The following is a 24,237-nucleotide window of genomic DNA, read 5'->3' on the forward strand; positions in this document are numbered from 1 at the left end:
TTCTATTTAATGTTGGTTTCAATTTCTTGAAATATCTCTCTCCTCCCTTGGAACTTCTATGCTCTACCTTTAGTTTCTACTTCCTTAAGTCCTTCAGGTCTGTTCTGTCTGAAATTTAAATGTTATTGTTCTCCTGACTTCTTTCTTAGCCAGCTTCTATTCTTGCACTTTCTCTTGCTGAATAGTCATCTCCATCCTCACAGCTCCACTTTTGGGTTCTAAGTAAAATTCATAAACTGGTTTACTGCCAATCAACACCCTCCAGAGAGTATCTTCCTGATTCATTCTTAATGCATTCCATTTTCTTAGATCTCTGCTGTAAGCCCTATTAGAAATGTTAACAGAATTTACTGCATCATTCTGTAGTTCCTCTTGTGTTTTCTCTTATTTTTGATTTGATGCCAGGAGTGACCCTACCAGCCAGGTAGGAAAACCAAGAGAAACACATCTCTCTCCCCGACATCCTTTCGTTCTCTCTCTCTTTTCTTTCTTTTTCTTTTTTCCTTAATTGATTAAAAAAAAAATAAGTGACGGCGGAATGCATTACAATTCTTATTGTACATATACAGCACAATTTTTCATCTCTGATTGTATATAAAGTATGTTCACACCAATTTGTGTCTTTATACATGTACTTTGGATAATAATGTTTATCACCTTCCACCATCCTTGCTAACCCCCTGCCCCCTCTCTTCCCCTGCCACCCCTCTGCCCTATCTAGAGTTCCACCATTCCTCCCATGCTCCCCCTCTCTACTCCACTATGAATCAGCCTCCTTTTATCAGAGAAAACATTCGGCATTTGTTTTTTTGGGATTGGCTAACTTCACTTAGCATTATCTTCTCCAACACCATCCATTTACCTCTAAATGCCATGATTTTATTCTCTTTCATTGCTGAGTAATATTCCATTGTGTATATATGCCTCATTCTTTAATCCATTCATCTACTGAAGGGCATCTAGGTTGGTTCCACAGTTTAGCTATTGTGAATTGTGCTGGTATAAACATTGATGTGGCTTTGTCCCTGTAACATGCTGTTTTTAAGTCCTTTGAGTATAGAATGAGGAGAGGCATAGCTGGGTCAAATGGATGTTCCATTCCCAGTTTTCCAAGGAATCTCCATATTGCTTTCCATATTGTCTGCACCAATTTGCAATCCCACCAGCAGTGTATGAGTGCACCTTTTTCCCCACATCCTTGCCAACACTTATTGCTGTCTGTCTTCATAATAGCTTCCATTTTGACTAGAATGGGATGAAATCTTAGAATGGTTTTGATATGCATTTCTCTAATTGCTAGAGATGATGAGCATTTTTTCATATATTTGTTGATTGATTGTATATCCTCTTCTGAGAAGAGTCTCCCAGGTCCTTGGCCTATTGATTGGGGTTATTTATTTATTTATTGGTGCTTAGCTTTTGGAGTTCTTTATATACACTAGAGATTAGTATTCTATCTGATGTGTGAGGGGTAAAGATTTGCTCCCAAGATGTAGGCTCTCTATTCACCTCACAGATTCTTCTTCTTCTTCTTCTTCTTTTTTTTTTTTTTTGGCTGAGAAGAAACTTTTTATTTGAACCCATCCCATTTATTGATTCTTGGTTTTAATTCTTGCACTATAGGAGTCTTATTAAGGAAGTTGGGGGCCTAATCCCACATGATGAAGATTATGGCCTACTTTTTCTTCTAATAGATGCAGAGTCTCTGGTTTTATTCCTAGGTCTTTGATCCACTTTGAGTTGAGTTTTGGGCATGGTTAGAGATAGGGGTTTAATTTCATTTTGTTGCACATGGATTTCCAGTTTTCCCAGCACCATTTGTTAAAGAGGCTATCTTTTTACTCCAATGCATGTTCTTGGTGCCTTTGTCTAATATAAGATAGTTGTAATTTTGTGGGTTAGTCTCTGTGTCCTCTATTCTGTACCATTGGTCTACCAGTCAGTTCCCCCTCCTCCTCCTCCTCCTTCTCCTCCTTCTTCTTTTGGCTTATTTCCTACCTCTAAATAATGATGACCAGAACTTACTGACTTTATCTCTTACATCATCATAAGTACAGTCACTTTTCTCAATCACTATTTCTGCCTTCCTCATAATCATCTGTTATTTTTCCTGGATCTTTGCAACAATCTTCTATTACCAAAGTCCCTCTTGTCAAATATATCCTCCTCCAAGCTACCAATGTGATTTATGTAAAACACAACCCCAAACATATTCTCCTCCACTTTAAACTCAAGTCTTTACATTACATGGAAGATAATATCAATGCTTTTGGCAGATTATCCAAAGACTATCTAATCTTATCCTTTCCTACATATCCAGCTTCATCAAGCTTTTCCCCTTCCATGTAAATACTTGCCTCTCTTCTTGGCTTGGAAACTTCTCTGATCCACCTCCACATTCCTCACTAACTTCTTTCCCAGAAGGGATTGATATCCTGGGCAATCAATAAACTCTAATTTACCTATTATTTTATTTAAGTTAAATGTCTTCACTTTCAGACTTCCAATTCATGCCTTAAGTCATGGAATTAAATGCCTTAAAATCAGGAATTCACTATTCTGCTCCAGTGAAATTAGTAGAAACACTAACTGAAGTCAGTGAAGGGATACATATTAGAAATGGGCTTAATGGTATGTATTTCAGTGGGTTGGGACAGCCATATTTTGGAAAGGTGAGCTATGTGGTATCTTAAATGTAAACATGTGTGGATAATGTATTCCCCCACTCAATGAGATCAGCTCTGTCAATATAAAATGTCCTACTGCCCTTTATAACAATTAAGGGTAAAGAAAAACAATTCCACATACTTTGACAAATCACAAATATTATAATTTATGTGTATAATCTTCACTCCTATACATAAATATTCCTAGAAAATATAGGCAAAATAGATGGCAAAAACAAAATATATACTGCCATTTAAATATGTTCCCATCATTAATAAATTAGTATATGGTGAGAAATGAAATCTATTTGAAGAAAGAATAATAGAAATATAAAATATAAGCTCCAAAATTATTCAATAGAGACTGTATTAAAAACAAATAATGGCCATATAAATTCTACATTATTAATTAGGTTTATAAAAAAATGTTTAAAAGAGAGAAACCCACACATTTCTGTTAAGGAAATTGAGCATGCAGATGTTTACATAAATAAAATCTCCTCCCTGAAGAACAGTACTATGAGAACATATTCCAAACTCTTCAAGGAAGCACAGCAAATCTAAAAGTTCAGTGATCTATAGTAGAAAACTTCTATGCAAATTGTCAGTGCCTCATTAATTTATGAGAGATTTAGGAATCAAATAACTGTATGACATGAGTATCAACTACTCACATTACTTCATTTAAAATAAATACTTTAGGAAAATATAATTCCACCATAATGTGCTTTTTAAGAATTAAGTAGCATTTGTAGGGGCTGGGGATGTGGCTCAAGCGGTAGCACGCTCGCCTGGCATGCGTGCGGCCCGGGTTCGATCCTCAGCACCACATACAAAGATGTTGTGTCTGCCGAGAACTAAAATAAATAAATAAATATCTTTAAAAAAAAAGTAGCATTTGTAAAACTAGTTGATAAAAGATCGCCACTTATTAAAAAGTTTAAAATTTCAGTGCATGTTCCATTTTTAAATGTAATGAGAGGGATTTATAATTTAACCTTTAAATCTCTGTACTAATTTTTAAATCCTTTTATAATTCAATGGTTTGTGGCCCAGAAGGTGTAATTTGATTGCTAACAGGGGCCAATCTGTTTTAGTTTAAAAATTCTCAAATATATTCCAAGTAGCTAGATACTAAGTTCTCAAATATTATGTGTTGAAGGCTTTAATTTTTAGATATTTAGAAAACAATGTCATTCTGAAATAAGAACTTTTAAGAAATCTCAGTATTAAAGGTAATACTGAGCTACAATATATGATAGTCCTAGGAATTAGCCTCTGTTCCAAACTGTGCTAGCGTACATTCTAGTTAAGTATTTTGACTTGAGACAATCAGCATTTATGTTGATTAAATTAATCATTTCTTCAGTACTGACTCCAACAGCCCTACAATCTGACCTCTCAGCCCTCATTTATTTTATAATTCCTCTGTTACCCACTTTCAACCTATGATCCATCATTAGGATCAGTCTTCTGCATACTCTTTTAACTTCCTTGTCTCCTGTACCGTGTTTACTTAGCAAAAACCTACATCTGTTATCCCTATCACTTTACATATCTCAGCTAATATATCTCTGTTTCATCCATACACTCATGCTTAACTTAGTTATTTACCTTATAACCCATATTCAGCTTAGAGCAAATTCTGTCAGTTCCAAAATATGTCCAGAATCCAAAACATTTCCCCTTTTAATGCTCTCAAGTTCGAGCCAACGTCATGTTTTTCCAGAGTTTAGTAACAGTTTTCCAATAGTTCTCTCAGGTAGTCCATTTCAATGCAAAAGTCAGAGAACTCCTTTCACAAACATAAATCATAAAATATACCTACCTCTTTGCTTAAAAACACAATCACTTTTATTCTTATCTGAGTAGAATTCTCCTCTCCACTTCCCTGTCTCCTCATCTCTCAGGTCTCATCTTTACCTCCTCTCCCTTGTTCCCCATTCACTACAGTCCACTCTTCTTGCTATTCTTAGATTAGTCTAGCAATACTCCCAGGTGCCTCAGAGTCTTTCCCCAGGGGTGAAGGGTTGGGTTAAGTGAAGGATGGAAGGTTTCGCTCCCTCATCTCCTTCAGAGGTTGGTTTATCATCAACTTCTTGGGGGAAGATCTTTACTGTTCATTGGATTTAAATTTTGTCATTTTGACAATTTAATTTTTCTCTGATATTATTTTGAATTGCACTTATACAATTTATTTTACTCATTTTTTAATATTTATTTTTTAGTTTTCGGTGGACACAACATCTTTGTTTGTATGTGGTCCTGAGTATCGAACCCAGGCCGCACGCATGCTAATTTTTTAATTGTCCTTGTACCTTCATGAGAACATAACCTCCATTAGGTTGTCTCTTACTCACTATTGAATTTTCAGGAACTAGAACAGCGCTTCAACACATTTTTGCTTAATATATGTTTGTTGAATATATTATGATGCTTTTACTTTCTTGAAATTTAAAGCAGTTATTCAGGAAAAAATGTACAATTTATTTTTAATCATCTTTGGAAAGAACTTGAGTTGTGAAGTTAAAGATCTTGTGTTGATTTACATTTTGGCTCCACCTATTATAAGCTGTGTGACCATAGGAATAATAACAACAACCACTTCACAGAGGAGTTATATAATAATCATGGGAAGTCGAGCAAGCCTAAAGGATGTTTTATAGAATTCCTGGCCAGAGTAAACACTAGCTATTCTTAGCCATTGTTTTTATTAAGTGTACTGAGTGGGGCAGGGAAATGTGCTATATATCCTGTATGTTGTACCTCATTAAGTTGTTTTTTTTTTGTTTTTTTTTTTTGCCTGCACTTGAAGCATGAAATACTACTGCAGCCAGTGGGGATTCCAGAAATATCTGGAATCCTCCAGACTTCCACACTAAATAAAAGAATAGGTGGATTGATGTTTTCTCTGGGGTTGAGTCATGTCAACTGTGTACTAGGCATAACTTAATTTATTCTGCAATTACTCATACTCTCCAGTAGTTGTTAGAAATGTACAATACTTATTACAGTATATTCTGCGGAAAATGATGGGGAACTCTGGAAAGACAAAGAGGCTCTAGAAACACTCTCTGAAACTTGGGCCAGTCCAGAGACACTGGGGGATCCCTAGAGGGGATTCCTGGCTCTCAGGATTTCTGAAGCCTTCAGGGTTTGTAGTTTCCATCTGGGTGTGAGCCTATGACTCACAGTGAATCACCACCTTTTAACCAGTCCAGCTGTTTCCATTTCCAGGTTGTCAAAGTAGTCATTTAAAATGCTCTTAAAATTGTTGAAGTGACTTCTGACTTAAAAAAGCAAAACATAATTCTGTACCACTTTTAGACTTATGAATCAGCCTGGGATACCATCTGAATTTGCAAAAAGTGGAAAAAGTTTACTCTGAATCTCCATTTAGAATCCACCCTTGCCCTGGGACTCTTTTTGATTTATTTTAATGTGAAGGAAAAAGAAAAGAGAGAAAAAATTAAGCACAATAAGAATGGTAACTTTAAAAAAAAAATCTTTGGTCACACTTTAGGAGTTGAATTAAAAGGAATTAAAACTTCTAACTCAGATATTTCTGAATGAATGTTAGGATCTATAAATATATTTAAATGAAAATCAAGATATTTAGGAAGAACATATTTTATTACTGTTTGTGGAAGATTTTGCAAGGCAATATGTGGTAAAGTATTCAAAGTACTAGAAATGAGTTAGATCAGTATCTGGCTTATTTCCCAGAAATACAACATTCTGTAAAGAAAAGCAGTATAATCGGTTTCTTAAGCTACCCATTCAGGTGTCTCATGTATAGTAGAAATTTAATCCAGGTCTTCAAAAACAAATCTATTCAAAATGTAAAGAAATAAGACCAGATACCAATTGCACTTGAAAGTGTTCTTGTGTGTAAGAATTTCGAGCACATGAAATGTATCATTTTATTAGAATTAATGGAAATAAATTGAAAGTCATGTTGACAGATTTATAAAATTAGAACAAATTCATTAAATTAAAAAAAGGAGTAGAATTTTACTTCCATATACAACATAATCAAATAATCCTTCATGGATTTAAAGGCTGAAACAGATTGAGGAAATGCTAGTCACTGTGCTAAGTATGGAAATGTGCTTCATAGATGTCGAATGAGTAAGTGAAGAAAATGAGCTATAAGCCATGTTAAAAATTAAGTTGGTACTTAAGACTGAGATGCTAACACAAATGTTTGAAATTAATTGAACAGGTAGGTAATAGGCCCATATTAATACTTAATTTAAAAAAATATGTATATATGTATGTATTTTGGTACCTTTGAAATTATTTAAAAATGTGGCTTACTGGAAGTAACCATGTATAAACTTGTTGCTAGAAGAGTTAACTGGAAACCTAGTTATTATTATTACCAGTTCTGATTCTTTGCTCCACAACATAGGTTCTTAGTGAGTTTTGTATCATCAGAGGTTTTTGTGGACTATGGGGGTATTTTTGGTTTAACAATTGCTGGGGGATGTGCTAGGTCATTAATGGTTGACAACCCAGGGATGGTAACCATCTCATAATAAAAGGATATTCGGCACAAGAAAAAAATATTTACATAACTGAAATATCTTTTTTAACATTCATATGATTGAAATATTTATAATTAATCTGAATCTAGAATCTCATTCTATTTTACATATAAACAATTTATTTTTTCATGTTTTAAAAATATACCAAAACTTCCAGGAATGTGACTACAGTATAAATGGAAATGTGAATTTATGTATTTCTTGATATATTTGCTTTTATGATCTCCAAATACTACAAAATTTCTACTGTCCCTCTGGTTTACGATCTAAACTGAAATCTTTACTGACCTCTTTCTCAATCTTGTTCCTTAGAACAACCTTCTCAGTTAACAAGAGACAAGGAATACTGACTCAAGTAAAAGAACCTTTCTTCTAAGCCTTAGAGAAAGCTATTATAAACTGGCCATGTCAGACCTTCTTTTTCTGGTTTTACTGGATCTTATAAGGACAAAGGGACCTCCCAAACAGAAGTAATCACAAACTCATCCTTAGCATACCAGCCTAAGGGAAAAGAAAGTAATTTAGAAAGTGGAGAGAATCTAAACAGAGAGCAGAGTTTGCAACTCTGTAGTTCCTCTCTAGAAAGCTTTTCTAACACAATAGCCTACTTTGTCTATCATTGATGAGAAAATGGCCTAGAGCTACTGCTATAGCATACAACACAGTATACAATTAGAAGTTACCCCAGTGACTTTTTGTCATTGTTATTTTGTAAAATAGTTTGGAAAAAATGTTCTCAAACAGTGAAAAGAACTAATAATTATAATCTAATAATTGTTATAGATTCTATATGTTTATTTATTGCTACAACAGAAAACTTTATACCTTTGTAGAAACATACCATGTTTTATCTTTTGATTATTATGTGAATTGCTGTATTCGAAAATTAGAAAATTTCAATGCACTCAGTGTATTAAAATCTTTTTGTGTGGTGAAACAGAAATTTTCTGCTAAAAATATGCTAGTGATCAATGTTCTCTAACCATTTCACTTATTATATATTTTTCTTTATAATTACACATAATCTGTGCAGATTCATTTTTATTGATTTTCAGTTAAAGGGTGATGTGAGATCTCTCTTTCTCTCTTATTGGAAAATGTCCTGGGGATGATGGATTTTAATAACTAGTACTTTTTGCATATTAAATTAATGTGGCTATCTATGCCTTTACCACCTGGATTGTGGTTCATGGGATAGCAGCATTGACATCCTCTGGAGCTTGTTTAAAATACAGACTTTTTAGGCCCTGAATCAGAATCTGCATTTTATGAGCTTCCTCTTATGACCTGTATGCATTTACAATATGAGAAGCAAAGATTATTTAAAAAAAAAGGTCAGCAATTTTTCAATAAAGGGACTAACAGTAAATATTTTAGGCTTTGTGAGCCATGCATTTCTGTTTGAACTGCTCAACCCTGAAATTGTAGAGCAAAAGCAGTCAGATAATATGTAAGCAAGTGGGTGTGGCTATGTTCCAATAATATTTTAGTTATGAACACCAACATTTAATTTTAACATGTCATCCAAAATATTCTTCTTTTAATCCTTTTCCACTATTTAAAAATGTAAAAAACTCTCTTAGCTTACTACTATGGACTGTCAGATTTAGTTTGTGATCTACAGCTGAACTTCAGCCCAGTTATCTTTCATAAGGTGATGATTTATGCAGGGGGAATAGAATATCTGAAAGCCCCAAAACAAAACTGCAAATAGAAGGAATCTAGTTTCAAACATTAAAAACCATATTAAAGATAAAATGACAATCACATGAAAATATCCTTTGGTGAAAATATATGCAAGGTGTACGTGCAATATATGGTTATTTCAAAGAATATTGAATAGTATAAGAGAAAGATTTAAAATTATGTAAATAATTTTCCTGAGCCACATATTGTTAAACTCTATTTGTAAAAAGACATTTTTTGTATGCATCATACAAATATTCTCACCTAATACTATTTCTATTGTTTTGTCATGTTGTTAAATGTGCTTACCAAAACATGATTTTAAATGACAGGCTAATATTCTAAAATAATGACATGTCAAGTTTTATTAGGCCTTGATATTTTAAAAGAGCAGTAGAAAAGACAACAAGGATGACTGAATGTGAGGAGAATGAGTAATGATTACTCAGTTTAGCATGCTAAAATCTTTAAAAAGCAGTGGTTGTAGGCATGCCTAATTACAGAGTCTGGAAGATGAATAAAGGTGTCCATTGAGTATCACCTCCAGGAAGAGTGGGCATGTAAGGAAGAGAACTGAATATATTTTTCATTGCAAACTTAATGGATATTTAGAAAGATTTTTCTTTTAAGATATAAAAAGTCAATTCTTTTGGTATCTTCCTGATATAATAAATAAACAAACAAACAAACAAACAAATAAATAAAGTTCTATACAACTAATCAAAGAATAGCCTTTTAAACCTTTTATAGTCACAATAGTTTGTGTGAATGAGAATATTTTTGGGAGGGGTATCGGGGATGGAATTCAGGAGCACTCGACCACTGAGCCACATCCTCAGTCCTATTTTGTATTATATTTAGAGACAGGGTCTCCCTGAGTTGCTTAGCACCTCACTTTTGCTGAGGCTGTCCCTGAACTTGCGATCCTCCTGTCTCAGCCTCCCAAGCTGCTGGGATTACAGGTATGTGACACAGCTCCCGACATTAATAAAAAATTATTTAAAAAAGAAGAAACTATTGATATCATACAGAAGAGTTATTATAATATTTATTGTATATTGCCTGCAGTAGAAAAAAGAAAAATAAATAATATAAATAGTGGGATCTTCCCTATTTGGAAATAAAAATCTTTATAGAGATATGATTACAAAGACTAAATTAAAGTACTAAAACGAATTTTGTAATTATGTTAGCTTTCTTTAAAAAGTTGTACTATTTGCAATTCTAGCTTTTCTTCACTTATGAGTGAAAAAGGAGAGACCAATATATTTCTTATTAATAGAAAAATAATTTATTGCCTTCCAAATTAGAGATGAAAAGAACTATAGACCATTAGTTAAATAATAATTTTAAATTGTCTAAATTCCAAAAATGTGATTATTTTATATAATTCAACTTAATAACTGGATTTTAAGCATTTCATGAATTTTTTTGAGAAAAACAGTGTGCACTTGCATGCATATGTTATTTGCTCCTTAATAAAACTCTTTTAGGAATTTATTCTGTGAGGATTGCCTTACTGTTGAAGCATACTTCAATAAAACTTCATCAGTGGCCGGATTAGCACACAACTTACAATAGTGTCGAATATACAATCATTAATGATTTTTATAAGAGATTAATATTTTATTTATGAGAACAGAAAATTATTAAGTCAGACATAACTTTAGTCACAACTTAGCTTAAGTCTACCTAAAAAAGATAACAGCAAACTGCCTCGGCTATAATCCTGGTTTTAGAGAGAAGCAATCTAAATATAATTATAAAAATAGTCAAGATAAACACGATTAAGCTATTTCTTAACTTATATAAATCCTAAAGATGCCTTTTTATTTTTAATTCCTCAAAATATTACAAATATCTAATTGGAAGTATTTTAAAATGAAAAGTATCTCTCAAGTGATAAATTATTTCATAACAGTTATTTAAAGTATAGGTAAATGCTGAAAAGGAGTATACTCAGATAACATGAAATGGCTTTTGAAAATTTTTCTTTAAAATATGCCTGACTTGACTTAGGGGGATTTCAATCTTATAGGTGATATAATTATGACATAAAAAGTAAGCTCTGCTTTGAAGAACAGGTTTATGATATTCACTCAAAATTTAAATGACGGTATGATTTTTTTGATTGATGGAACATATACATAGATGTTAAAGATGAACATCTGAAATGCACAAGAGTCTGTTACTGACATTTTGTTGCTTTGGATTTTCTTCTGAAAGGAGAAAATATAGCATGTTGTGGGAAAGCCAAGTTTTAGAACAGAACAAGATGATTTAACATGATTTTCCTTTCAAAAAATTTCTGTAATATTCATCTTTATAATTCTAGAAAATATTAAGTACAAAAATGTATACCTAATATTTAAATTATTAATTTTAATTCTTACTGAGGTATAAGTGATATGCAATGATATACACATATTTACTATGTGTAGTTTTGTTATTATATATATGTATATGTGTGTATATATTCATAAAATAATCAGTTTAATCAAGATAGCGAATATATCCATCATCTCTCAAATTTTGTGTATAATAATTTCCAGTAATAATAACCAAATTTTGACTTGAAGTATTTGAGATGTTTTCTTTCACTCATTATTCCTTTTTTTAAAAAAAAAAAATTGGGGGGCATCAGAGTTGTACCTACTAATGGAATTTGTTGTTATGTATTTGTACATGCATGCACATAATACACCATATAACAATATAATTTGGTCAGTATCACTCTCCAGCACTTTCTCCCTCCTTTCCCACCTCCCACTCAGTCATTCTTTCTTATCCTCTTTAGTAAATGCTTATCACATATTGAGATGCATGCATGCTTCAGTTTTTAATAAAGGACTATAGATTGAACCAGAAGAAATATCATCAATGTTTTTTAAAAGCCTCTTAATGAACCTTTTTTTAATAAAGAACCAAATTCCTAGAGAACAAATTTCTTTAAGATACAGATCTTATAAAACTATTCTCTTCAGATTTAATTCTTCACCTGTTTTTCAAAAGTATTTTTTACTCCTTTACACTCCGATCATGTTGACAATGAGCAAAGATTATTCTTACATCGATTGTGAGATCTCAGCTCTCTTTTATTCTAGGGTATATTGTCTTTCTGCAAAGGTCATTCTCTCCATTAATGGAGACGAAGAGGTATTGGGTTCCCTGGCACCTACATCTCACTTCAACAATACCCAGGAGACATTCTATAGCTTCTTCAATGCCTCTGAAAATATAAAACATTAGGAATAACACAAGAACTATTTAAGCTATTTAAATCCCCCCCAAATTATGTTTTTTGTAGGATTATTTTCAGAAATATCTGACAAGAGGTAGTTTTATTTTAAGAGAAAAAAAATTAATCTATCATTCAAAAGGTAAAAGTTTTTTTTAAAAATAAAACTTATTGAAAGCATTTTGTTCCAGGTAAAAATATCACTATAAATATTTGTAGATAGTTGAAATATAAGAAAATAATACTAAGCATTATAAAGTATAATTAATTCTATTTAGTATTCACATTCTTAGTAATTATATCTTCTTATCTTTTTGATTTCTAATAAAGAGAGTTATATAAAACATGGATTTCTCAGTCAAGAGCTTACCAGGCAGAGTGTGTTCAGCAGGTGCAGAACTATTATTATCAAGGTGACTCAAGTAGGGTGAGTGAGAAAGAGAAGAATCAAGTTGAAGACATAATAGGAACCTGGATCCAAAAGGACTTCATAGGCTGCTGGAAGGATTTGACTTTTATTCAGACTGATATGAAGTAGGAAACCATTCATAGGAGGGACCTAACTATTTCATTTATTAAAAAGGTGGAAGTAGGATTACAGATAGAGGCAGTAAAGGGCAGGTTAGAAACTACATGTTCTGCTTTAAAACATGTTAAGGTAAAGTTACTTATTAAATATGTAAAATAGAGATGTCTGGGAAGAAACTGGATATACAGATCTGGAACTTAGGAGACAAGTTGAGTGGTTAAGTTTAGTGATGTAGATGCGGGATTCTCAGCACTTAGATGTTATGAAAAGCCATGGTCTTTGGTAGGATTTCTAGAGGTGTACCAGACATGGTTCAAAGAAGCAGTACCTCTAGGAGATAAATATGGATTTGTTCCAGGGACCTACCCATAAGCATCTGTGGAAGCTGGCTCATAAATTCCTCTGAATCTTCATGCCTGATGCTGGAATTTGAAATACACAGGGCAGATAGTCTGAAGAGATGAAAGTTAAGGGAAAGAAAGAATACACTGACACGCAAGTATGAACAAGAACTCAATGAAAACAAACTGAAACCAGCCTCAGTCCTGATTGTCTCAGACTTTGGTAATGTAGGTGTCCTGCAAAAGTTGGCGCCCTTAGAATTGAAGTTACAGAAATACCTGGCCCAGGAGATGGAAAACCCTGAAGGTTACTGGGAAGGTGGAACAATTGCAGGCCTGACAGCTGCTATGTAAACCAACATAAAAACAACCACGTGTGTGTTGCAAAATCTGTTGTTTCCCTTCTACCCTCAAACCAAGAATCTCTCTTGGAGTAGGCACAACCAGAAACAGATAAGAAAGGAACAGAAATTTAAATAAAATAAAATTAAAAAAAAAAAGAAAGGGAATTCTCAGAAAGCTAGTTGGTTCAAGTTGGCAAATTGCAAATCTATACAAGGGGTGACTATAGATGGAAAACAGATGAGATCCTAGGTTTAAATCTTGTAGCATGCAAAAATTTGGAGATTAGAATCGTGAGGACTTCTGAGAAGCGTCCTCAATTGTAGAGGGAATAACTACTCAAAAAGCTGATACAGGAGAATAGCAAGTTCAAGGTTCTCCTTGGCAACTTAGAAAGACTTTGTCTCAAAATAAAAAATAAATTTTAAAAAGTGATAGGGGTATAGATCAGTGTTAGAGTGCCCTGGGTTCAACTTCACTACTGTAAAAAGGAAAAAGGAAAAAAGTAAATGATATACCTTCTTTATCTCTTCTTCACTTCCTAATTATTACTGTCAGCAAAGAGGATGTGAGGGCTAGAGTTTGGTCTATGAAATGGAGGCCACTTGTTGAGCAGAGATGAACTATAAGATTGAAAGTGTTCACATCAGTAAAGATCATTACTTTGTCACACCAGCCCTGGACTTAACCTGGGCTGTGTTTGCAAGAAGCCAAATTTGTCATGTTGAAATCACTGTTGTTCTGGGTTTTCTACATCTAAACAAAGTTCTAACTGATAGAGTGGATTTGAGAGAGAACGAGAGGTGAACAAATGAAGAAAGAATACAGACAACGTTTGAAGGCATTTGACCAAAATTTTGAGCTCAGATATGGCTCTTTAACTGTAGGAGAAGGGAAGTTATTGTAATATTTATTTTGTTTTTTATTTTAATTAATTAATTAATTTATTTATTTATTTATTTATTTATTGTGGTGCTGGGGATTGAACCCAGGGCCTTGTGCATGAGATGCAATAAGATTCATTTATTTTTATTTTTTTAAAGAGAGAGAGAGAGAGAGAGAGAGAGAGAGAGAGAGAGAGAGAGAGAGAGAATTTTAATATTTATTTTTTAGTTTTTGGCGAACACAACATCTTTGTTTGTATGTGGTGCTGAGGATCGAACCTGGGCTGCCCGCATGCCAGGTGAGCAAGCTACCGCTTGAGCCACATCCCCAGCCCATAGATTTATTTTTAAGATGAGAAATGTTGCTTTTGTTTATGAGGTTAGGGAATACCCAACAGAGAGAAATTATTTGATCCCATAGAAAATAAATTAATGTAAGGAATTGGGTACTGAATAATGGTAAAGGTGAAATTTTTTTTCGGAGAAATATTTAACCAAGTCCACTGCTTGTTCAGAATGGGGAAATTCATATTTGAATTACTTGCATCTCACGTCATTGATAATATTGTTATAATTTTAAAAAAACTACAGGACAGAGAATTCTGAGAATTTGAATAAATTTACATAAATTCTTATTAGATTGCCAGAAACAACTAGATGATATGGCTTGATTTTTATGATGTAAAGCTTACTTTGTTGAGAATAATTGATAAAGAAACTGGTGTTTTAAAACTTACATCACTTGGGAAATTCTTTAATTTGATTTTAACCTTTATTTGTGAAATGCATTATTGTTGATGCATTAATTAGGATTTTTTAAGCTATTAAAATGTCACAGTACATTTTTTACTGAAATTCCACTTTCATACCTTTTCTTACAATGATAAGTTATCCACCTTCAGATTATTAAGCAAGGCATTGAAATCTCCTGCAATTAATTTTAGGCGTAGCTGTATGTACATGCACTAATTTATCCTTGGAAACATGCTAATTTCTTAGCCCATGTAATAGTGAAACTTTAGGTTAAAATGTTCTTTCTGTTTAGATCTCTGGGAAATACATTGTTTCATTTTTTATCACTTGATAAGCAAGTAGCATGAGTTTAAGGTTTAGAGTCATTGATTTTTTTGTTCATATTTTTGCAATATTTATTTCCTATTATAAACATGATTATATAAAAAACATATGGGCATAATTATACCATAATAATAGTAGCATTAGAAATGCTTTAGGTATGAGACATGGTAATCATGAATCAGGCCTGGCTAAATGCAGAGTTTATCAAAATTCTCAAATTTTCTACTGGGTTTGTCACATTTTCATCAACATATTTTTCACAATACTTATTTTTTATACTTACTAAATTCCTTTCTGACACATTTATAATTATTTTTTTCAAAATTTAAGAACATTTGTTATGAAATATTTTTCTGAAAAGTAAATTTAATGTCCTTAAATCTTAAATGTTCTATTAAAAACATCTAAATCTTTTCACTTTTAACCAGCAAGACCTATTTTATCAACCATGGAAAGTGGCTGTGTTCAGAACATAAACTATCTCATCCTCACAAGATAAAGCATGTTCCTTATTTTGTAATAGGAAACAAACTGTAAGCACAAATAAATTTGCAATTGTGTTTGACAATTGAAAACATGTAGTACCAGTCTTGACCTCCACATGGTGCTAGTGTTATGTACTGGGACATAACAGCTCAGGACTACCAGGCAATGCAAAACAACTTTCAACAATACCCATTAAAAATAACTTCAATAAGACAACAGATTCAAATAAAAAGGCACTGTACCTGAAATCCTGCCTTATGGAAAATCTGGCTTATGTACAATAAAATTTTGACAAATCATTTGTGGAAATTATGGTAAAGTTAAATAAAAGTTGACAGCAAATAAGAAGTTTAGATTTTTTGTTTCATGTTTGGGATCTCACCAATAGATCCAGTGTCACTTGTTTTTCTCCCAATGTGTTGTTTTCTCTCTTTAATAGATGGTTATTTGAAGAAAGTCATTGAGGGAACAAGAAGCTTCATAGGACTTCTGCCAGTTTTTTCCTTTGGTCATCGTGTTTCCTTTGAACTCTAAAATTTACTTTCAAAGCCAAAATGTGTTTCATTTTAAATATTCCGATTTTTCATCATATTCTTTACAACTTTAAAGTTAGCTTGTTTCCATTTATTTTAATGTGAAACAGGTATATTTATTGAGTCAATGGCATCTTTATGTGATGTGTGAAATTTTCTATGCATGTGCCAATTGTATGACAAGTGAAGATACTAAAACTTTATAAAATATTGGCCTTTTTGCTTAGTTTCTTGCCAAGTGACTAATGTATAATTGCATTGGCTTTGTCTAAACTTTCCTATTCTTCTTTTATAATGGCACAAAATTGTTTTCTCCACTTTATACTTACATATTGGCCATTTATACTCTGTCAAGACAAAGTGAACAACTAAAGAAGTGATCCAAATGATTAATATTAGGAAACTAATTTTTGATCTCTAAATATCTTAAGCACATCTAGGGTGCCTTACAAACAATTATTTTCAATAAATATTAAATAAATCAGTCCATGGCAACTGGTTTGGGTCTGGCATTAGAAGTGGTAGTTAAAACATGAGGGAAAGTGTGAAGAAAACAAAAGAGGTCTAAAGATGGAAATAAAGAATAGAAAAGTGAAAAAATAATTACATTGAATAATCACTTATACCTCCCTTCCCTCTTTTCCTCCCTCCCTTCCTGTTCAAAAGTAAATAATTCAGCAACTGACCTTGAAAAATTTAGACCACTTATTGCCAAGAAAAAAAATATGGGTGGTCTTAAACACAGGTATAAGATTAGAGACAACAGTGGATAAATTCTTGACTAAATTTATAGCATTTATTATTGGTTTCATACTAAGTACATTTTTTAAGTAGACAGAGTATAAAATGTTGCCTTTAGTTTAGGTACATTAGTGATAACATTGTTTGAACATGTTGGAATCTTTTGGATAAAATAATATAAACATCAGTAACTATTTATAAGTGATTTATTACCCTTAAATCTTTTCTTGGAAACTTCTTTTATTTAACCAAAACTATAAAATGTATCTCTGTGTATGTGTGTGTGTGAGCATGTGTATATGTATGTGTGTGTGTGTGTGTGTATATATCCAGAAATGAAAATAACCATTTTTACCTGACAATTTTTCTTTTTAAAATATTTATTTTCTTAATAATTTCTTCTACAGTAATTTTGTCTGCTGTACTTAGCTCCAGTGTTTTGCCTGATTACCAGCCAAGAGGATGTAGCAGCCTAGGATAGGAGAGAGACCTTATCTGGCAAGTTTAATCAGAGATAACTCAACTGCCTTGAAAGGATTTTATTTTAAAATTATATATGGTTTATTATCAATTTGTATTAGAGACAGGTTCCTTCTAGTTTAGTATTTGAAAGAACCATTGAAGTTTTTTCTAAACAATATTCTCTAAAAAGACAAATATAATGGTTAGAACCAGACTCTGGAGTCTGGGTTTAAATGGAGGTTGTGCCCCTTGCTGGTATTTTACCTCAGGCAAGTTATTGAGCATCTGTGTCCTACATTGTCCTTATGTGTGCATGGCAATAAAAATGGTTACTAGTGCATATGCTTGATTTTAGAGCTTAATTGGATTATAGGTGAGTATGCCTTGCATGGTGCCTAGGTTATTGAGAACCACAAATTAACAATAATCATTATCTTTATTCTGTTAAAGTGTAATTGATTTAAAGTGTACTAGTAGTTGTTAGGAGTAGTAGTAATGTATTACAAACAATTCACCATGGGTCCCCCCAATAACTCACAAATATATATATTCCCCCATATACTGTGTATGTGTGTGTGTGTGTATTTCAACACTCATAGAAAGCAATAATTATAGTATTTTATGAATGTTCCTGTTTATATATATATATATATATATATATATATATATATATATATAAAATTTGAAAACTGTCTTTTTAAGGAATTCTTTATAAGCCACAAAAGAGTATAAGAAAATGTCTCAAGACCTAAAAAATTAAATACATTTCAGAATTAATGCTATTCATATAATTTCATTTTACTACCCCCCCAAAAAAGCATGAGAAACATAGCTCTTTGATTAAAGCCTATTAAATCCCATACCTGAGTCAAAAGTTTCTCCTGTTTTTCTTTATTGTTGTCAGGAACCTAGAAGAAACCTAGCATAAGTGAGAAACAAAGATTTTGAAATTTTTGCTCACATTTTGAGTCCTCCCCCCGTTCCTTTCTCCTCCCCCTCTTCTTCCTTCTTCCTCAGTCTCCTCCTCCTCTTCTTCCTCCTTCTCCTTCTTTTTCTTTTCTTCTCAGAATAGCTGGTCTAAATGGGAAAATAATCAATCATCTGGATGATCCAAACCTCTTTCATGCAGGTGACAGAACTGGATCCTGGATGGTACTAGTCGGTGGGATGCCATTCTCTAGGATGACTTGTAGTAGCATACAAATCAAGGGTAATTTAGGTATCAATTTGTCCTCACCTTCTTTAATCACTAAATGTGGTATATATAGACACAAATTATGTGATACAAGGCATCCAAAATGAATGACAAGTAAAGATATCAGCAGTCTTAGCCTTCAAAATTCAACAGCAACAATGGTGGCAGCAGCTGTAACAGCAGGTCATATTGATGGGACACTTGAGATCCTCCAGACTGGACATCCCTGGAATAGCAGGAGTTGAAAAGGGATTAGTGAAACTGAAATTCCATGGCTACCATAGACAAAATTTAGTTCTAAAAATATTCATTATCATTGTTATTATGATGGTTTGGCTTATTAATGGTTTTAGTCATAATGCTCTTGAAATATAGTCCCATGCTGTTCACTTATAAATGATGTTTATAACATTATTTTTGTGTATAATGCCCAATTGGAAAAGCTAAGGGTATAATCCTATTTCATTGAAAAAGTGACACTGGAAATCACTTAAAAACCTCTTATTTAAACACCAAGTACACACATTTTTACATGACCATATTGTAACCTCTGCTGAAGTCAGCTATAGAGACAGGTAAAGGTATACAGTATCTATGACTTGTTGATACTATGTGTTTTTCCAAGAGCATGATTTCAAAAGTAGGCAAAGTGTGTACATTTAGCCAGGGAGGATTTGAAATGCTGTGGCAACTAATAAATCAGGTAACTTAATATAACATGTTTATTTCCTGCTCATATGAAATCTACTGGTGGTCTGGGTAATTTTACTGGGCAACTGCCCTCAGTGTAGTGATTTCAAAATGTAAGATGCTTCAGTCTCTTGGCTTCACCATTACAATGTTAAGTTTCCCTCCTTTGCTACAGAAAGAATTTGAGAAATAGAGGGTTTCTTAGGAGTACCTATCTCATTCTCTCAGTTCAGCTATCATACACATTTCCACTGCTCATCTTAGAGTAGAATTAGCCAAATGGCTTCAAGTACTGCTACGGGAATGGGAAGTACAGTGTTCCATATGTCCAGGAAGGAAGAAAAGAAGGGATATAATTTCTTGAGTGTCTTGGTGAATATAGTCAAGGTATGCAAGGAAATTTTAAGTGGTGTAGAGAAAATTGTTCACAATTTTGTTTGCTTTTGCATGTATTTGGAAAACATTAGAGCACATCAAGCCTATGAGATAAGGGTTTTATTTTATACAAATTTAAATTGAACTATGTTATTATAATAGCAATGGCAAGTGTAACAAATGGATATCTAATATTTGGGTAACACTGGCCTAAAGAACCTCTGTAAAAAATTTCCATGTGTAGAAGTTTAGGCAAAATAGGAATATGGGGTGGGGGATAGTAATCAGCTCTTTTAAATATTCAGCATGATTCAACAACAGATAGTCTGGGACCACCTACACAGAAGAATTGTTCTAGCGAGCAATTGCCCTTCTTCTATTAAAATTGTGTGATCAGTGACAGAACCCCTTATGGGGGACACTGGGACTCGTGGTAAGTATTCAGTTTTCTCCCTTTTTTTTTCTCACTATTAGATTGAGGTTTCTCTTTGTAGAATGGTGTAAGGCAAGCAACAATGGAATATTTTGGAATGAGGCATCCTACCTGACAGGCAATATCTTCATTATTGACATTTTCTTACCAGTTTTCCATGTCACTGGATATTGTTCAAGCTGGTAGCCTGGCTCTTCTCAATTCCAATACAGTATCACTAGATATTGTTGCTAATCACAAAGATCTTCAGTCCACTGAAACTCTTCACCCACTGCTGGAATAAATCAGGTGTTTATTTGGGTGGGGTAGGGGGTGATGAGGATTGAACTCAAGGCCTCCTGTATCTTAGGTAAGAGCTCTATCATTGAACTATACTCCTGGCTCAGTATGTCATCTTAAAAATTTCCATCTTCAAAGGTGTAAAATTTTCGATTTTCCAAAAGTGTCTAGAAATCTCTCCCAAGTAGTATGATTTTGATATCCTGATTTGCTATAATATTCTAGGTTTATATGTAATTATAAATAGATGGTCCTAAAGTCACATGGGGAAACCCAAGGCTATGGATAGTTCTGAATGTTCAGGGGTTTTTTGTTTGTTTGTTTGGTTTGTTTTTAAATAGGCTTTTTTTTTTTTATGTTTTGTGTGAGATAGAGAGAAAGGTAGAAGGTCATAGATAAGATTAAAGGGAATATGCAATGATGGTGATGACTGATGAATAAACAAAAGCACATTTTGAGGAACCCAAAGAAATCCAATGTTCTGGCATGTATTTCAGAATTGCCCTAACCTAAACTGAAGGATGATATACGAAACTGAAGACAAACCTGACATTCATAGCATATATTTCCCCATTGGCATTTAAAGATGTGACTTTGTGTCTTAATGAAATGGTTATAATGTCTTATATTGCCTCAATTTCATAAATAGAGTAGGACAGGCATTGTGCAATCTTAGAATTTCAGTTGTATAGGGATATTATTTATAATAAAACTTATAGGTACCATATTTATTTCCCCAGAATCCTACCATTAGGTAATGCATATAAAAATTGCTATTTACTCTTCAATTCTGGAAGAAAGTAAAGGAGGATTTGTAAGATACAGTATATCACAATTAGGTCTGTGGCTCATCAGCCTGGCTTTTAAAACAGCAAGTGCCTTCAGAGACCACCCCAGGTTAAAAGTCTCTAAATACTTCATTTGCTTTAGGGTTAAATGATGTTTAGAGTTTGTTATCTTTTGTAGACCTTGGAAATCTAATTATTTATAATATCCAGTGACATTTACATTTTGCTAAATATGTTCTGCTTGTATAAGAACACATCATGCTTAGAAAAATGGTACAGAATAAGTGCTTGTACTTTTTGCTTACATACAATGTAAAATATTGAGCTTACCTGAGTTATATTTTTACTATAATCACATGATTTTAAGCACATAATTCTCAAATTATGTGTCCTTACTCATTACCATTTAAAATACAGAAAAAGGAAAAGTTATCATTGTTGATTCCATTTGTTTACCATTTAACTCTCAACTATCAAATCAAATATCTATTCCAGTTCATTGGTATCTTGAAATAATGCCATTCATTTCCATGCCAACCACTCCAGAGTGTTTGGTTTAGTTTTTCAGATTGATTGAAAGTAGATTGTAAAGTTGACCCATTGTGTTAAGCTTATTTACACAAACACAGTATCTTGAAAATAAACTGTGAAAGTGCACAGCAGTTGAATCCTAAGGTAGTTCCCATCCTGAATTTTCTAATAACTGCTTTCCAAGGGAACCATTGGGTAGACAATCTCAACTTTACCCGGTACTTTACTGAGGAGATCATTACTTCGAATTTTTTTTTTCTTAAATTTAAGTAATATTTATGTTTTGCTTTAGAGAAAACAATGAGCTTTTGATTTGAAGAATTTCCCTGAGCAAATAATTTCATTCTGATCTATCTATGAAACAATTACAGATGATTTTCCTTCCCCAGGCTCTTGAAACACTTTCCTCAAAAGAGTTAAAAGATAACATTTCTAAGATGAAAGCAATTAAAAAAAAAACTTAATCGTGAAAAAAGACTGTGGAAACAGTGAATAAATTGATTTGGGTACTGGATGGTTACAAATAGATTCCCTTTAGAATGAAGTTGTATTTATTCAAGGATTAATCTTTGCGACTGAACACTTAGGACCCTTCCTGAGGCCATATGCTTGCCTCAGATATTCCTAAATAATCAGACTATTATATATGGTTCCCTCCACCCCACCCCCACTCCACGTTCACTCCCCCCCCCCGCCCCGCCCCGCCCCCGCCCCGCTAAACGCGGACTTGTCCGCAGACGCTGAGTAACGTGGGCCAGATATACATGGGAGGGAGATGGGTGCAGGGCACGTGGACCAGAAATACTTCCTAGAAACAGCAAGTAGCTGCTCAACCCTGCCTGAACTTTTCTGTAAACACAGTGCACTGACAGACGGCATCCCTGCTGGGTGGATCCCGCACCTCCTAGAGGGAATGGCACTTCTTGTTTTTAATTAGCCAGGGGAAGCGTGAATTAAAACTATCTGTTTGGCAAGTCGGTGCAAGAGACTGACTTCTGAGAGGCTTCAGGGAGACGGAGGGAAGAGCTCCGCGGGGGCAGGTAGCGCGTGTGCTGGGTTTGTTTTCTGAATGAAACGCTGGCCGGTGACTGAAAAGAATACAGCTTCTTCCTCTGTCCGCGGCGTAGTTACTGCAGACAGCTCCAGACAGGACATGGCTCTGAAGACGCCCTCCGCGGAATGCTCTCCTGCTCCAGGCTTTTAAACAACTGTCCTGGGGAGAGGAAGGTTTTACGTGTCCAAATACAGCTTGACAAATGGCACTTTGGAACTGTGCTTTCTGATGACAACACGTTCGATTTCTGACAAAGCCTCTCGCACGCTGCCCCTGGAGGGAAGTCCTAAGTAAAACTCAAACCCGCCTTAAAGTGAGGCTCTAGAGGACTTGCACCCTGAGACCGCAGCATGGCATCCGCCGGACGCGCTATCACCTTGCTCCTGTGGGCTCACCTACTACTGGAGCTTTGGCCAGGAGGTCGCGCAGCGGATACCCCCTACCCCCGGTTACGTCTATCACATAAAGGTAGGTTACCTTTTCAGATCCTTTTGTTTAAAAAAAATGTAAAAGTATGTAGACATTTAACTCAGGTTCATGGTCTGCCAAGACCTTTAAAGTGCACCTGAAACATTTTATTGCAAAACTCACCTAAAAGTCTAAGTACCTGTAATCAACAGGGTATACTTACCTCATCTGAAAATAGTGCAAAATCACAGGTCAACTTACAGATGTTATTTCTGTCTTGTAAATATTAAGTTCACTTACTAGTGGGAAGAACAGAAGAAGCTAGAAAACAGGTTGCAAAAGCCTCAAGAGGCTGAGTCCATCAAGTTAGCATCAGGTATTGAAATACCAATGCATGCATAATGGACTACTGGGAAAAGGCTTTAGAAATAGAGGTACAATTTGTTTTTTATTGAGGATGACAGAAGTCCTCAGAAGAAAAATGACGCCCTGCCCATGATAACAGAATCCTCACCATATATTTTAAATGACTAACAACTGATATAAATTACCTTTCTGGTTGACTTGGTTACTAAAATATGTGTATGTGTGCAAAACAAAAAATGGAGTTTACCTGCAATCATTGTAAACTGACACATCAATTAAAGTATTAGAATTCACTAGCATCCATTCTTTCTTAATGCAAATTCACCTTGCTTTACTGAAGCTCTATCAGAGTGTTTAAATATTTCATCCTGCAATTACGTCTTGTAAAGCAACATCATACTCATAAATAAATGATCAAAAGATAGGATTTGCCTGGGGCTCAGTAAAAGCCAGTCACGAATAGGTTTGGTGATTCCTCCTGTAAACAAACAAACAACAAATGAAACCCAGGCTCTGAGAGAGTGACTTTTGCTGACTTAAAAGAAATTTGGGATCAATTATCAGGAAAGACCTATGTATTATT

At 33.9% G+C, this 24,237-nt stretch overlaps 1 protein-coding gene across 1 annotated transcript in view; it reads left to right on the forward strand.

Moving 5' to 3' along the window:
- Window positions 1–22,580: 22,580 nt before the first annotated feature.
- Window positions 22,581–24,237, forward strand: part of Sema3e (semaphorin 3E) — a 272,567-nt gene continuing 270,910 nt past the window's right edge. The window contains exon 1 of the mRNA XM_046464077.2: window positions 22,581–23,348. Within this exon, the coding sequence (XP_046320033.1) occupies window positions 23,231–23,348 (118 nt within the window). The 5' untranslated portion in view covers window positions 22,581–23,230. The remainder of the gene's footprint in view (window positions 23,349–24,237) is intronic.

The sequence above is a fragment of the Marmota monax genome, unplaced genomic scaffold (genome assembly GCF_021218885.2).
Source record: "Marmota monax isolate L192 unplaced genomic scaffold, Marmota_monax_Labrador192_F-V1.1 WCK01_AAM20220418_F8-fsc00065, whole genome shotgun sequence".
Lineage (NCBI taxonomy): Eukaryota > Metazoa > Chordata > Mammalia > Rodentia > Sciuridae > Marmota > Marmota monax.